Source organism: Chanos chanos, chromosome 8, assembly GCF_902362185.1.
Source record: "Chanos chanos chromosome 8, fChaCha1.1, whole genome shotgun sequence".
Taxonomy (NCBI): Eukaryota; Metazoa; Chordata; class Actinopteri; order Gonorynchiformes; family Chanidae; genus Chanos; species Chanos chanos.
Genome location: NC_044502.1, coordinates 27,563,272 through 27,579,337, shown reverse-complemented (window position 1 = coordinate 27,579,337; position 16,066 = coordinate 27,563,272). Strand labels below are relative to the sequence as shown.

At 38.7% G+C, this 16,066-nt stretch overlaps 1 protein-coding gene and 1 pseudogene across 1 annotated transcript; one reads left to right on the top strand and one right to left on the bottom strand.

Annotated features, from left to right (window-relative positions):
• Positions 1 to 3,143: 3,143 nt before the first annotated feature.
• On the top strand, positions 3,144 to 5,211 carry LOC115819534 (globoside alpha-1,3-N-acetylgalactosaminyltransferase 1-like). The gene is made up of 4 exons (XM_030783043.1): positions 3,144 to 3,196; positions 3,356 to 3,388; positions 3,854 to 3,988; positions 4,521 to 5,211. Exons 1-4 carry the CDS (start codon positions 3,144 to 3,146, stop codon positions 5,209 to 5,211), a joined length of 912 nt encoding a protein of 303 aa, XP_030638903.1.
• An 8,495-nt stretch (positions 5,212 to 13,706) lies between these two features.
• Positions 13,707 to 15,451, bottom strand: LOC115819533 (histo-blood group ABO system transferase-like; annotated as a pseudogene).
• Between the last annotated feature and the right edge of the window lie 615 nt (positions 15,452 to 16,066).

The window sequence follows — 16,066 nt, the reverse complement described above, 5'->3', positions numbered from 1 at the left end:
ATGGTGTAACGACAGAATGTGAAATACCTGTGGGAGAGCTGAAATCAAAGGCTTTTCATAACTTAATTGTACACAATAGTGTAAGTTATGAAGTTAGTGTTCTATTAGTGGTTATAATATGGTTGAACCACTCCTTAGATTTTGACCAGTGACATTCTAAGGAGTTTTATATGGGAGGCATAGAATGGTAAAACAATTAAAGCATAACAGAGTCAAAAATAATGAATGAAAAAAATGCATTTAAATGACTTGGAATGGAAGTAAAGTCAGAATATTATGAGCATACTCATTTTTTCTTTTATTTGCATTTTCTTTTCCTTTGATACATGGTAAAAAATAAGACATTTGTAGGATTTAGGTGGATGAATATTAAAAGGAAAAGTGCAAAAGCAGAACAAACAACAACAACAACAACAAAAAACAAAAACAGAAACAAACAAAAAATACCCAACAACAACAGCCCCCCCCTCCCCCCAAAAACCAAAACCATATAAAGCTATAGGCACAGAGATGAATATTCTTCAGTTACAGTTAGATGCCCCTCAGGTTTGGCAGGTAATGTCAGCTGTGCTCTTTCTTCAACTGTCACTGTAACTCATGATCTAACTGATCTAATCTGATGCTGTTGTTAAAAATGTGAAACTAGCAGCCAGTAGTATGTGGCAGTAAAAAAGTGGTCACAAATGATCAAAGTAGAAATTTGATCTAAACTGATAACTTTTGTCCTTGACATAAACTGGTAATGTTTTATGGATTCTCTTCTGGCTTGTGAACTGGAAACAGAAGAGGAAGAAAGCTCCCCTTTAAATCTAACATTAGATTCAATTTGTTCCCGTTAATCCGCCTTGGTTAACAATTAAACTAACGATTTGCAGAATAACTGACGCCAATCACGTAAACAGGGTAAATGATTACCAGTGTTACTTCTTGACAGTTTTATTTCTCTTTACTGAACTGTGTTGTAATGTGGATAATTGTACTTTTCGTTCTCTGCCCAATGTCAGGGAATATTCATGTCAAATGCGCTCGTCTGATTTGCAAGATTCTGCCGATTAGCTAAATGCTTTGGAAACACTGTGGTCTTGTCTGAAGCTTATGTGCTATAGCGAAAGCTACGACGTGAAATTGTTTAACAAGGATGGCAATTATTTGAATACCTGTTGGAAAACAAATCCCTCAAAGTGTTTTACATTGTAGCTTTGTTGTGTTACGTAATACGAATTTTTAAAAACGGAAGTTATTTAAATCGATATCAATCTCTGAGAACAAACTTCAGCTAATTTGCAAAAAAACAGTAACTCTATCATTTACTCTGTTTACGCGATTGGTGTTAATTATCCAGCAAATCGATAGTTTCATTGCTAATCAACGCGGATGAACGGGAACAGGTTGAAATAAATGATAGATTTAAAGGGGAGGTTTGCTCCTCCTCTGTTTCCAGTTCACCAGCCGCCACTGATTATATATGTATATATATATATATATATATATATATATGTGTGTGTGTGTGTGTGTGTGTGTATATGTATATTTATCAGTGGCGGCTAATGAGTTGGAAACAAAGGAAGAACAAATTCACTCGAAAGCTCCAAAGCATTTTGCGTAGATTTTTGTTCCCGTTAGAAACAATTGGTTCTAACAAGGAAATTATTGAAGACCTCTTGGAATCGTATTTCGCACTGCCACTGTCATACAGAAGCCGGCAGTGCTGGAAGTACTTATTTTTATCACTCAGTGTGTCTGCTTTTAAATTCATTGACAACATCTGAGAGCAATAAAGTGAAGTGGGGAATTAAGTCCACTTGCTTCCTTGTCTTACTGAAGACGTTTGAATCCCGTGTAAAATAAAATTAATTCAAGTAGAATACACAAAGCGAAACAAAACAAAACAGTAAAAGGGATTAAGGGAAATTACAACGACTGGTTTAAATACAGGAATGAAGAGAATGGTGAAATCATGACGAACGAGCCATATTATCGCTGCTTGGCGACTGCAGCCAGATCACTTTCAATCATTTTCCGTAACTGAGAAAATAAAGAACTTGTGCAATAAACTTGTGAACCTACACAAAATCTATGATGTACCTACGCAAATATTATAAAAACATCGACATGAGAGGCATTTGCAATGAGGTGGAAATGATTTTAATTTATATTTTTTCAGAACATCTCTTGTAACAATTGCACAGTTACTGCACATAATTCTTTCGTGAACATTAATGTAACATTAATGAATATTAATTGTGCGCTCTCCTCCATAGCTTTTTCAGCTTTGACGAGCAGTCCTGCTCCAGGTAAGCACTCAATGCCTGATAATGCCTGATATGTCGGGGTTTAAAAACTGTGTAAAAATGTGGAGTGCAAATGACAGTCACCCTACACAGGGGTTTACATACTGCCGTTCCTGTGACTGGTTTGACGAGTTCACAGTCACATGACCTTAGTCTTGGACGTGTTCACAGTGAGAACAACCGCTGTCTAACTGAGGACTCTATATTAGATACGGTTTTATTCTTCTTTATAATAAAAGCAGATAATTTTCTTTAAAAGCAGACTTTGTGCATCATTATAAGAGACATAACTTCGTGACTGGAAATATCAACTTCGGAAAACTTATTAAAATCCAACAAGAGTGCACTTCAGTCAAAAGTAAAGTCTTTACTCATGTGCCTCTGAATCCTAACACAATATGGATAAAAACATTTAGGGGTAGAGTTTAGCCCCTCCCAAACTGGGTGTGGCCAAACGAAGAATCCAATTGCACTAATAGTCTTAATACTCAAAGCAGTTAGTCAGTTTTGCTTTTGAACCCTAGTGACTATTACTGACAGGGGAGTGAATCAGTTAGATGCACCTTCCTAATGAAACACAAACAAATACATTTCCTTGGACTTCTGGCCAGAGACCCCCAAGGGTAGCTGAGCAGTCATTGCACTTAAGTTCTGTCTCTGTCTCATCAATCCAGCATTTTTGTGCAATGGGAGTGCCAGCATCTGGAATACAGGGAATCATTGTTAACAACATATCTGTTTAGTTCTTTGTTGTGGCTTTTGTACATGCAAGTTTGCTATTGTGGTTATGCTGTCATTTTAAATGGAGCTAAGTTCTGTCTCTCTGTTAATATTCCAAGATTTTTCAGCAATATGAAAACAAACATCCTGGACACCAAAGAGAGGGATATGCTTGTACCAAAAGGGTGTGTACTTCTGGAATAATGCATACAAAATTGAATTTAATCATTTAATTAAATTAATTTAAGTCATTTTTATAACAATCCAAACATGATATGTTTCTTGAGAATAATAATCCATGTTGATTCACTGATGACACAGTATGTTTTTTTTTCTTTGTTAAGCTTTTTGTACAAGCAGCCCAGCACCCTGGGGGGGTAAGAGACACATTCACAGCCACGATTTGTTACTTTCAGACATATTGTCTTTTTGATCAGTTCCATCAACAAAATAAAAATAACTATTTTATTCTAACATATGTCAGACCAAAGTGAAGTTAACAGCTTTGGTTGAAAACAGCCTTATGTATTTTGTTTAAAAAATGCAGTAGAAAATAGCATTGTGAAGAGAGGATGAACATATATGGATAAAGATGCTTGCGCTACTTTTTTTCCCTCTTGTTTAATGAATTTAAACTAAAATGATGCTGTAATGTAAACATTGTTAAACTATTTTGTTTGCATATGTTTGAAATAACTAGCTAGTGTTATTAATATTATGCAACCTTTTTTTTTTCATTTGATCAAAGTATGAATCATTTTTGAGGCCCCTATTCCAATAGGAGGCATCCTTGTTCAGAGACGTCTGCACTGGACCAATACGTGGGTGTTTTTGTTTTACAGTCGAACTGATGTTTCTACGGTCACCCCCTGGCTGGCGCCCATTGTGTGGGAGGGCACCTTCGAGCCTACACTCCTAAACACAATTTATAAACAACAGAACCTCACCATCTCCACGACAGTGTTTGCGGTGGGAAAGTGCGTTTGTACCTTCAAGTCATCATAGAGAAACTCTAAATCCTCATCACCTTATGTTTTCAATATTTGTTTGATAGAATTGTTGGTCAGTGGTTTTTGTCATGCAGTTTGCTCATACATGTTAAAAATTGGAGACAGGTGAGTTGTGCCGTGTCTGGTCCAGACTAGAATAGGTCCAGCATGGATTCTGTACCTCAAATACTTCAGGTGTCGATCAACTTGCGGCAAATCAATGAAAAAAAAAAATCAGAGATTTCTCTCCTTTTACTTAAAATATTGTGTTGGTGCAGAAAAAAAATGTGTTTGCACTCGCTTTTTTGGGAATTGGCTCCATACCATTTATGAGATTATTCCAAGGGCCTGAAATTAAAAAATAGAATATAAAACTATGGCCTTAAAGTATCAATATCTTATTCCATCTTTTTTTTACTTAATTTCTGTGAGTTTCTTCTTCCTTTTGTTCTTTTCTTTTTGTCCCATTTCCTAACCTTCTGACCACTTGTCTCATTTCCGCTCTCTCTTTCTGTCATAGGTATGTGCGTTTTTTAAAGGACTTCCTGGAGAGTGCAGAAAAGCACTACTTTCTGGGGTTCTGTGTGCACTACTACGTCTTCACTGACCAGCCAGAGGCAATTCCTGCTGTAACTTTGGCTCCAAACCGTACCCTGACACCTGTAAAGATTCCGAGATCAAATCGCTGGCAGGAGATCACATTACGTCGCATGGAGAGGTTGCAGGAGATCATTAAGAGCCGCTTAATCTTTGAGGCTGACTACATCTTTAGCCTTGATGTCGACACCAAATTCTATGGTCCCTGGGGCCCAGAGACCTTGGGCCAGCTGGTTGCAGTGCTGCATCCAGGTTACTACACCACAGGCCGTCAGCATTTTCCATATGAACGGCGTCCACAGTCACAGGCTTACATCCCTGCAGGAGAGGGTGACTATTACTATGGTGGAGCTGTGATTGGTGGTCATTTGGAGGATGTATATCGGCTGGCACGTAAATGCAAGGAGCAACTGGACATTGATGCCTCCAAGTCTATAGAGGCAGCATGGCAAGAGGAGAGTCACCTGAACAAATACTTCCTCTACAATAAGCCGACCAAGGTGCTGTCTGCAGAATACCTGTGGCAAGACTTCAAGCCCAAAACTAAAGAAGTCAAAGTCATACGCTTTTCCCAGGTTATCAAAAATTATGCTGAAGTCCGTCCCAATCCCTAACCTTGAGACCTGTAGTGTAAGAAGTCTGATTGGCCTCTGAGTGACAGACCTCAAGAAAACAAATTCCCTCAAATCAATGTTACTTACTTAACTTTGCTTACTATACTTTAATTAAAACTGGATGGTGTGAATTGATTAGGTTGGAGAGGTAGATAATGTTTTGCAGCAAAAATGAATGTTGTATGAATAAAGAACATATATTACATGATGGGGTAATGGGTTTCTACTGGTATTTAATGTCATTTAATCTTTGCGGTTAAATGAATTTGATAAGGCAGTATCAAACGATCCTTTCTAAAATACAAATGGAATGGAAATGTCAATAAAAAAATAAAAGGACAGAGTCCATCCAAAAAATTAGGCATTTAGCCAATTTTCGCCTCCTTCTCTGTCTCTGTTGCTTCAAGGTACAAAGTTGGGTACTGATTAGAGCAAAGGCAAATGGCTTTTTCTCAGGAGATTAAATGACCATGGAAAGGAAAGAAAAGGCTGACCCATGTCAAATCTCAAGGTACATGAGGTTCAAACAGTGAAAACAAAGGGATCTTCCTCTTTTACCCTTGTGCTACCACATTCATGCTCAGTCAATGAAGCTGCAGAGTTGTTACAACATGAATATATGCAGAACATTTTGGTTCAAACAGGTCCAGAATATACAAGCAGAACCTAGAGTTGTCTCTCCCCACAAAACAAAGAATGTAAATCAAAAATGAGGGGATGTCTGATGTAAGTATTCAGAAGCAGCAGAATGGGACGAGTTGCATGAAACAATAGCTATTATTATGCAAATATTTGTTATAATCCAAGTTTGCATGTTTTGGAGGAAATTGGTGCAAGGGATATGTCATAATGGGGACAGTACAGCAAAATGAAACAGCAAAAAAAAAACAACAACAAAGAAAAACAAAAAACAAAAACAAAAATCAAATAATGCTTTGATTTTAGCATATGTACCCTAAAGGATTTTTTCTCCTGAAAAGAAACAAACTGACCTTTCTGGTGAAAAATGAAATTCACTTTTCTTATTTAGCCTAAATCAGAAGTCAGAACCACATTCAGATGGCCATGTTTACATTACAGGACCACTTGAATTACACCTGGATTAGTTTAACAAGGACATACGGTTTTACTACGGGTTTGCCATCAGTCTTCATAAAGACCCACATCTGTTGGTCCGCTATGTGGGTTTGGACAGCATTTTAAAAAGGTAAAACTTTAGGGGGTTCAGGGGGAAAAGTGCACACAGTCACACGTGAACGCTACAGTGCAGGGCATTAACACAGTCACACTAATAACTTCACAGCATTTAAGAATTAGACAAACTCATATATTATAATCTCAGACTTTGCTAATCCTTGTATTGAATAAAAATAGTAGACACTGATGAAAAGTGAAAGCTATTGATGAAAATTGTATTACATGTGATGCAAGCAGCATTTATACCTGAAAACGAATAGTCTCAGCTGGCAGAGGTGGTTAAAGTATTAAGATTATTGCTTAGACATAATCACAACACTGAAAGTGGCCTTGAAAAATGTTAGATGGCCTCAAAAGTTAACATAACATTGGCTACCTTGGCTATATAACATCATACCAGCTTGCTGAAAAAAGATAACCTATGCTTGGCAATGACAAGAAAAGTTACATTCCCCTCATATTTCTAATTAAGTAGCTAGCTAGGTGAGATTCTCATTCTTTGAAGTATAATGTTAGTAAGCCAGCAAGCATTACCTATCTAAATCAGAAAATTAAACCAAGAACTGTGCCTTGAAACAAGTCTTATGGTGAATTCCTAAAAAACGCTCATTAATCTTCCACAATAAACAAAATGATCACAGCTGAAGACAAAGATAAACTTGTCTTTGTTGTGGTCAACAGAGATAACCCAAACGCAGGACACAGACTCAGTGTTAGGATAAATGAGATTAGGTTTATTGTAGGATTTGGAAATGGAGATGAATGGAGGTCGGGATGTCAGCAGGCAAGACGGCGAGCACAAGGGAGTAACGGCTGGCAATACTGACTGAGCAGGTGAGTGAAGACAGAGCTGAATGCTGTAGAGCTGACTGGGTTGATGGGTTGCAGGTGTGCATGCTGAACGGCAATCTGGAGAGTGAGAGGAGTGCCATGCCCACACGCAGACACACACACACACACACACACACACACGCACACACACACACGCACACGCGCGCGCACACACACACGGAAACAACAGGGGGAGCACAGGAGACACAGGGGAGAGACATGGCTGAAACATGGCTGCGACTGTGACAGTCTTCTGATGAAGGTCAGTGAGGTCCTTCTGCAGTAAAATCTGGTGTGGGTTCAGTAGCCTACAGTATGCAGTGATATTGCAGTGCCCTTTCTGACAGCCACCAAGACGCAAAAGATCTGTCTGTGCCAAACAAGACAGAGAAATTTTGACTTCCTAATGTACCAATTAAAGAAGTAATGAGCGTTACAACTTGAAATGTGTTGCAGTAAAATAAACATAATTATATTAGTTTGATGTGAACATTTGGATGTACTCTGAAATCTTAAAAAAATATTGATACAAAGTACAAATACCCAGATATATCACTTAGGCGCAGTGCCTGGTAATCCACAACCTTGGTTGGATGACATACAGTGAGGCTTCACCCAAGTCCGATCCTTCAAGTGTATTGGGACATCCACTGTGCATGTAACTGTCTCATAATATTACGCTGCATTTCTTTTGGAATAGGCCAGTATGGGCCATGCATGGTAAATTTGAAGCATACATGGTAAATTTCCATTCACATTAAAAATATAATTAGCAGAGAAGACAACAAAAAAGTGATTGGACCATTATATTTGCTGGAGAACTTCTTTTGGTGAATGTTACGCCCACAAGGTGAGTGCAACAATAAATGAGGGGGGAGAGAATGCGGATCAGGCTTAACAAACAAAATTTATTTAATCAGTTCAAAAGAAAACGAATGTGAGCCATCAGGGATTCCAAAAGAAGTTCAATAAACGAAACCACGTCAGTCTGACCGGCCACCTCCGAAATTAACGTCCACCCTGGCAACCTAAAACGAACAAAAAGAAAGGAGAGGAGGGGCAGGGAGAGGTGGAGGGGCAGAGCTTTTAAACCCGGGTACAACTGCGCGCCGGTGTACCCAACTGGGCTGATTGCCTCCTGCTACACCACCAGCATGCCTACCAGGGAACACACAAAAAAGATAACCAAAACCACGGCCTGGGGGAAAAGGGGCAAAGCCCAGAGGGCCGTGACAGTGAACCATGTAGATAACACTGAAACCAGGTCATGACATTATGGCTTATGAAAAAAGGGAGACACATGACATTCATGCATGCATTTTCTTGACTTAGAAAAAGAAAATTTGTGTAACTGATTAATCTATAAGTATTCCAAGCTGGGTTATGATTCAGTGTTTTAAGATTTGTCAGTTTTACACCACAGGTAAATGCACAGTATAAATACTTTCTTTTAATGTTTCCAGACCCATAATTTCATAAGAATTTAAATGTTTTCTGTTTATAGTGTTTGAAAAAACTAGCCTCGAGAGAAAAAAAACAATATAAGACACTAACTAATGAATGTTTTTTGTAGGCTATCAAACACAGTAAGGTGGGTACCTCACCATGATAGATAAAAACATCACCCAATTCATTAAATTCTCATTAAACCAGTAGATTTCGTCAGATTATGACTTTCTTCAATGACATCAATAGCTTTTGCACTTACAGTCCATTTTATAGACATTTATAAACATTTTTCATAATTTGATTTCAGACCAGATATTATGGCAAAGAGGTCTGAGGTCCAATTGCTCAGTGAACATGGTCAAAGAAGGTGCTTGTGGGATAAGATGAAAAGGAGTGTCATTGAACAGATTGACACTTTGGGTTCAACATTGTGTTTCCTTATTTCTTTAATTTCTATATCACATCCACATCCAGTCTTGGGATTCTGTAAAAGTCAAAGGCATTCTTTCTCAGGGGTCCTTCTGTTTCACCACAAGTGCCATACACCACTTTTTTTTTGGTACATCGAAGGTGCGGGTTGCCTCCTTTGTCATTTTTGATACTTCTGTGGCTGTAAATCCGAGCTGTGCTCCATCTTTTGGTTCCTTCTACATATAGGCATGAGAAGAAAAAATCAACATAAGTGAGTAATTCTGCCTTTGTGTGTATTATTGTAACATTCTCAATCTGATATGGTATAGGCATGTGCTTGATTTGTTGCGTTATCACTTAGTCCCCCGCTTTTCCATGGTCTGAACTATTGCTATGCCCAGTCTCTTTCAGGAGTACACCCACCCATCTTGGGCGGCCTTGGTGGTGTCCAAGTTGAGATCAGTTTTCTAAAAGCCTCCCTCCTCTGTGGTAGTCAACCAACATGCAGATTAATGACATTAACTGTAGTCATTTGACATTGTTATGCATAAACCTCACAGCACAAAACTGGGGATTTCAGGAATGATTCAACTGAAGCCAGTGATCATGCATGCACACACACGCACACACGCACACACACACACACACACTCACTCACATACAGTCTTTCATTAAACCGGACTGGACCTGACCCTGCCTTGTGTCTTGACTGACACTCCAGTGTGAGCTCCAGCACCTGCACCGACACCAGCCTGCCCACCGTCCCACCTGCTGCATATCAAGCATATCATGTCATTTGAAACTCCAGTCCCTTTTTACACTGACCCAAACTTCCCTAAAGGACATGCAGCAGGACCCCTTTTCCTCATCTCAGCTTTTTTGGGTTAGGCAATTGAGGAAAAAAATAATGAAGGTTCTGCTTCAAGCAGGGAAATGGTTTGCCCCCCATTAAAAACAGCAGTATTGATATCTCAACTGCCTTCTCTTTCCTTTTGTTCAACGATTTGGCTGTGCAATCAGGTTTTGTCTATTGGAAGAGTAAGCAGCAAAACCAACTTTTGACAAAGTGACACAGTCATAGAGTTTAAAAAAAGAGATCGGTTAAAGATACTGTTAATTATGGGAGACCATGGTTACACTCCTCTCTTGGTTGGCATTTGACCAGCCAGCTTACTCACTGATATGTTGATTTACTGAATAAGAGAAATAAAGAATTCATTGATGCAAGGCATATTTATAGAGATAAAAATCATTGCATATAATGCATATAGTGATCCTATTCAGAACACGTGCCACTTTTAAACCAATTGTGTTTCCTCCTTGTGGTGCTGAGAACAAGTACATTTAGTTGAGCATCTCCTAGCATGTACATCTCCTAGCACTCATTATTTGCTGAGCTTTGTGTTTTGCACCCGATGTTTGCGTATATACTTGGACTCACAATGGAACCTTAACAATAAGACTACATGGGAATCTCTGTCTACAACTCCATGCTAAAAGCAAGCACAGAAATTGTAGTGGCTTCAGATACTAAGGTGAAATTAAAGCCAAGTAAGACTTCTGAAGTTAAATAGACTTTCACACGTAGTGTAAACCACTTTATTCAGTCTTACCTGATCAAACTTTAACCCGTGGTACCGGAATGTAATTACATTATTGGTTTGTGTTATACAATATTAAAAAACAAAACAAAAAAACAAAACAAACAAACAAAAAACAACTAGGTGCTGAGCCAATAACGTTATAATCTACTAGCGATGTAATAACTTATTACATTATTGGTAAAAATGTTATTACGTTACTGGCTCACAATTTTATTACATTATTAGCCAGTTAATATATTTTGGCTTTATTACATTACGTTTTATTAGATTTTGGCTGTTATTAGATTATTGGTTGCTGATCATTTTTTGCCTCTGCACCAAGTCAGCAATGCAGTTACCTGGCCACATTGTTGTAAGTTGTAATATTGTTGTTCATCATTTATTTGTTATACACTACACCAAGCTAGTAGTGTAACAACCTGACTATAGTAGTGTAACAACCTGACTATAACATGAGAAGTTGTTACATTATTGGTCATTATTACATTTTGGGCCTTTACAGTGGTTTCATTAACCTGTTCCAAAATCCAAAGAAGACTGCATTTTAGCAAACATTTTCCCAGTGAGATTAGATCTGGTCAAAGAAGTTCTTGGTGGCCGTCTCAAGGATTTGTAGCAGTCCATCCTCAGTCTGAGTTTGAAAAATCAATAGAATTTTTGATACAATAAAAACAGCAAACCATTTTGGACTCCAGTTTGGCTTAAAAGTTTGGACTAGCAGGCGGAATCCAGCATGCACTAATCAGAAACAGGTAAACACTCTGATCTGTACTGTGTACTGTGTACTCCTGTGCTCTTGCACTTGCCTGGCTGCCCTTGTGTGCATGTGAGGAAACACTTGACACATAACTTTTTTAACTTTTGCTCAGTGGCACCAGTGCTTTAATAATGGCCAAAAAGCTAGATGGTTGTTAAGCTTTTTTTAATTACTCAGACAAACTGATCTGTGATCAGTTAATAAGGAGTTGTAAAAGGTACTCACATCTTTGTAGTTCCTGAAGAAGGGACACATTTCAACAATCTTCACAGTCCCTTCCTCCTCTCCAAGTGAACCTGAGTGTGTAAAGGTTCTCCTTAACTAGAACTTGAGATTCAAGAAATGAGACAGGTCATCTTGGTTCGGTCTAGGTTTCTTCCACATCCACTGAAGGGTTTAGTAGTGACTTGCACATTCCTGGACTCATGGTCTGGCACTTATTCACATGAAAGCAAAGACGACTCTCCAACTTACTGGTGCTGTCATCAGTGCCCAGCTCTAGAGTGGTGTCCTCTGGGAGGTCAAGGATCACAGTTGATGCCCTCAAGTCAGCATCATGGTCAGTGTCTTGGTCAGTCAGTTTTGACTCTAGTTGACACACCTTTGGACAAGCAGTCTCTGCCAGTTGGCTGATCAGCTTCTGAAGTAACTTGAGATTCTGCAGTTCTTCATCAGTTGATGGAGGGTTGTTTTCCTGTGTCATGAAATGAACATTGTGACTGTTTTTCATGAGAGAACACTGAAAGACTGTAGAGTAGATACAGTGCTGGATATTGAAGACAACTAGAAGCTAACAATCTGACATCAACTACATTCAGTTTTATTGTATTTGTGAAAAGTAAGTGTCAAAAGATATATCTGATGTAATTGATGCATTTGAACTTTCTCAACATCTCTTCAGGGCACTAGAGGGATGTTTTGAGTCTCACTGTCAGCATAGTCACCCAGTGTTTTGTGCTGGTGTCCTGGAACCTTGTCAACAGCTGCTCAGGGGAGTAGGGGGTGCTTTGAGTCTTAGTAGTCGCTGGTTTTTTTGCATTGTGCAACCTCATCAGGATGGTCAGTGAATCTTTTGAGCCTGAACGAATGATTGCTCTGAGGACTTCAGCGGTTCGGCAGTACATCAGGTCAGAACACATACAGTAGTCACAGGTCACCATAGTCGATGATGTCACTGACCTGGTGTGGTGAGATGGCCAGTGGGAGGTGCTTGGAATTTCTTATCATCTCAGCCATTGGCTAGTTGTCATCATGAGCATACCGCTGACATGGTTTTGTGATGGGCCACTTCATGAACAGACCATGCTGCTAACATCGATTGGAGGGGTAGTTAGCAGTCAATGAGTGTACATGTTTGCAAAGTGGAGTGAACACATCTTTTAGACTAGTTAGACTAATACTAACCGCAATGACTACTGTCATTCATTCATTCATTCATTCATTCATTCATTCATGCTAACCACAAGGCTGAAATCAGATGTTTTAGTCTTTTAGTCTTTAAACACTAGTGTCTGGAATAAGGGAAGACTTGAGGCAGATTTTTTACAGACATTTCCCTGGTATCAAATGAAAATAAATAACCCAAATCAAGATTTTATAATCAAGATTTGCTAGTAAAAGTGGCTAATCAAGACAATGCAAGTGACATTTTCTTAATTAAATCAAAGGGTCTTGCATAGTTCACGTTAGATGACACTTTTATACCAAAAACAAGTACACCTGGAAATATAAGCTTATCACACAGTTCCTTAGATCTACATTGTTGCAATGTGCATTGTAATATTGGGGGAACTAACCAGTTAATCGTGGAATTACAATCATGTTGACTTTAAAAAAAAAAAACAGTTTCATAACCTGAATCATTATAAAATTAAAGTTTCACATTAATTTGCTGTATTATTTTTAAAAAGCTGAATACTGAAAAGGGTGCTTTTTTTATTTAGAACATTATATCAACAAAAACAAGCCACAGTTGTTAAATGAGGCAAGTACTGTCACTTTTGACAAACAAAGTTATAACTGCATTGGCATTATGACTGAGCCCTGAGAAAAAGACACTGTTCATAAATACTTTGCAGAAAGACTCAAGCTTAATTGGGTTTCATCACCCAGTTTTAAGTATTACATTTTAGATTTGAGGAATAAGAATAGCAATTTGAGAGAGTTTATCCCTTGATGTGACCATCACACTGATTCTGTGACTCGAAGGCTGTTCCACTGAGAGTCAGGTATCTTATTCCTTAAATTTAGGGATTAGGATGGACTGCGGCATTGTTTTTGATGACCTGAGTGAAATGGATGATTTTTATCTCTTGAAGTTTGGAATGGACATCTTGCCACAGGTACTCTGGAGACAGCACCTTGGTCGGCTTATTGTAGAGGAAGTATCTGTTCAGGTGACTCTCCTCTTGCCATAGTGTCTCTATAGACTTGGAGGCATCAATGTTCAGTTCCTTAAATGTCTTTGCCAACCGATATACATCCTCCAAATGACCACCAATTACAGCTCAACTATAATAATAGTCGCCTTCTTCTACACGGATGTAAGCCTGTGACTCCGGACAGCGCTCATATGGAAAATACTGACGGTTTGCTTTATAGAAGCCTGGATGCAGTGTGGCAACCAGTTGGCTGAGGGATTCTGCTCCCCAGTGACCATGGAACTTGCTGTCAACGTCAAGGCTAAAGATGTAGTCAGCCTCAAAGATCAAGCGGCCCTGAATGATCTCCTGCAGCCTGTCCATGCGATGGAATATGAACTCATGTCAGCGATTGGAGTGATTGGTTTGGGGTAGGAGTTGCCTCTGGTTGGTCGATGAAGATGTAATAGTGCACATGGAACCCCAGAAAGTAGTGCTTTTCTGCAGTCCTAATTTTCCTTTAGAAAATTAACATACCTACAATAGAAAGAGAGAATTGAGAAGGACATTTAAAGTAATAATTACAAAAAAGATGTTTTTGTTGGACCTCTGAAGCCTGTGAGATTCTACTCTATTTGAGTAGCACTTTGTGATTATCTAATAATATGTAGAATTTTGAGGCTTTTCTAAATGTCAGTTTTTGGCATTTCTCTAGTAAGATTTCACTGATAATAAAGCTAACCTAGGTATTCTTTAGTTGTTCCTTGAACATCTGTGTGTAGTTTTCCATCCAAAAATGAGGTGTGAGACTATTTGTGCAGATGGTTAAGGACAGATGACATTATTACAGTTGGTTGAAGAGACTGGATACATGCGCAGGTTGTTTTCAGTTTATTTAAATCAAACATAGAACAAAAGAGTGCAAGGAACTTACAGGATCGCAGATTCAGGATTGAAAACAAGCAGACAGACAAACCAACGCAGCATAAGACAAAGCAATTCCATACAAAGAACCAAGGCAAAAACTAGGAGTATTTATACAGAACTTAACAAGACTAAACTAAGACACAGGTGGGACTAATCATTAAGCTGAGAGGTGAACTAAGGAACCCAGGAAATAACACAGATCTTAGTCAAAACTAGCCACTAGAGGGGAAAAGAGAGGACCAGGGTGTGATGCACATCCTCTACAAGTTTTTTTTAAAGTTTTTATTTTCATGTTAAATGGATCCAGGCAGTCACACCATCAAAATCTATCTAATGTTTTAGATAAAACTACACCATAGAGTTGGCTGTGGATTTATAGCCTTTCAAGCAGCATTAACAGCAGCTGTTAAAGGACACATTGTTATTTTATTCATGAATGAGGTAATTTATCAGTGGAGCTCTGTGAGGAGGAACTAATTGAGGCACACTGATGAGGATGCCGGAGGAAAAACTGGGCCAGCAAATATCAAGCTAATCTTTTATGTTGGAGCAGTGCATGTGCACTGTACAGTATGATGATCTGTAATTGAAGATAGATTAGCAAATTTGATAGATGGAGCAGCATTGACTGCATTTTGCCCGTCATGTTTGTTTTGGTGTCTCAAGCACAAACTTTCGCCAGTGTCCTGGCAACCATACGTCATCGTCTCTGAAACTCTATGTTTTCCCTGTCCACATTACAACATGAACCCAGTGTTTTCAAATTTATGCACCTCAGAGAGCATTTTGGTAAAGTATAGTTTTGGGTGGTGGAAAATGCTGTTTTAGTGTGGACAGAGGGGGTAAACAGAGAAATAATTATGTGTTTTCAAACTCACCCAGGTTAGTGTGGGCAGGGCAAGCACCTCCAGAAGCATCATGCCAAAGAACACGACGAGCTCAGCCAAACAAAGAAAGGGGACGATTCGAAGAAGCATTAACTTTGTGAGGTGCATTGCAAAGACGTGAGAAACTTCCCTAGTGTGAAAGCAACAAAAATAACAGAAAAGGTCCTCGAATTCAGTTGCTGGTGCACAATTATTTATTATTTTAATAATAAATAACAGTTCAATAAATTTATATATATATACATATATATATATATTTGTTACATTTTGTTTTACAAAGTTAGGAAAGCAATGTTTAAGTCAAGCCTGGTGTTGCCTTACACATAAAAGAATGATCCCAGCGTCTTCCACACAGTGAGGCATATGGCTTATTAATTAAACACCGGTATCGGATCGGTACTCAGTATTGGCTGATACCCAAAGCCCAGGTAT

Excerpts from the sequence above, each read along its gene's own strand:
- LOC115819534 (XM_030783043.1), top strand. The coding sequence starts at position 3,144 with ATGAAAACAAACATCCTGGACACCAAAGAGAGGGATATGCTTGTACCA. Across the intron at positions 3,389-3,853 it reads CAGCCCAGCACCCTGGGGGG|TCGAACTGATGTTTCTACGG; the intron begins GTAAGAGACACA and ends TTTGTTTTACAG. Across the intron at positions 3,989-4,520 it reads ACAGTGTTTGCGGTGGGAAA|GTATGTGCGTTTTTTAAAGG; the intron begins GTGCGTTTGTAC and ends TTTCTGTCATAG.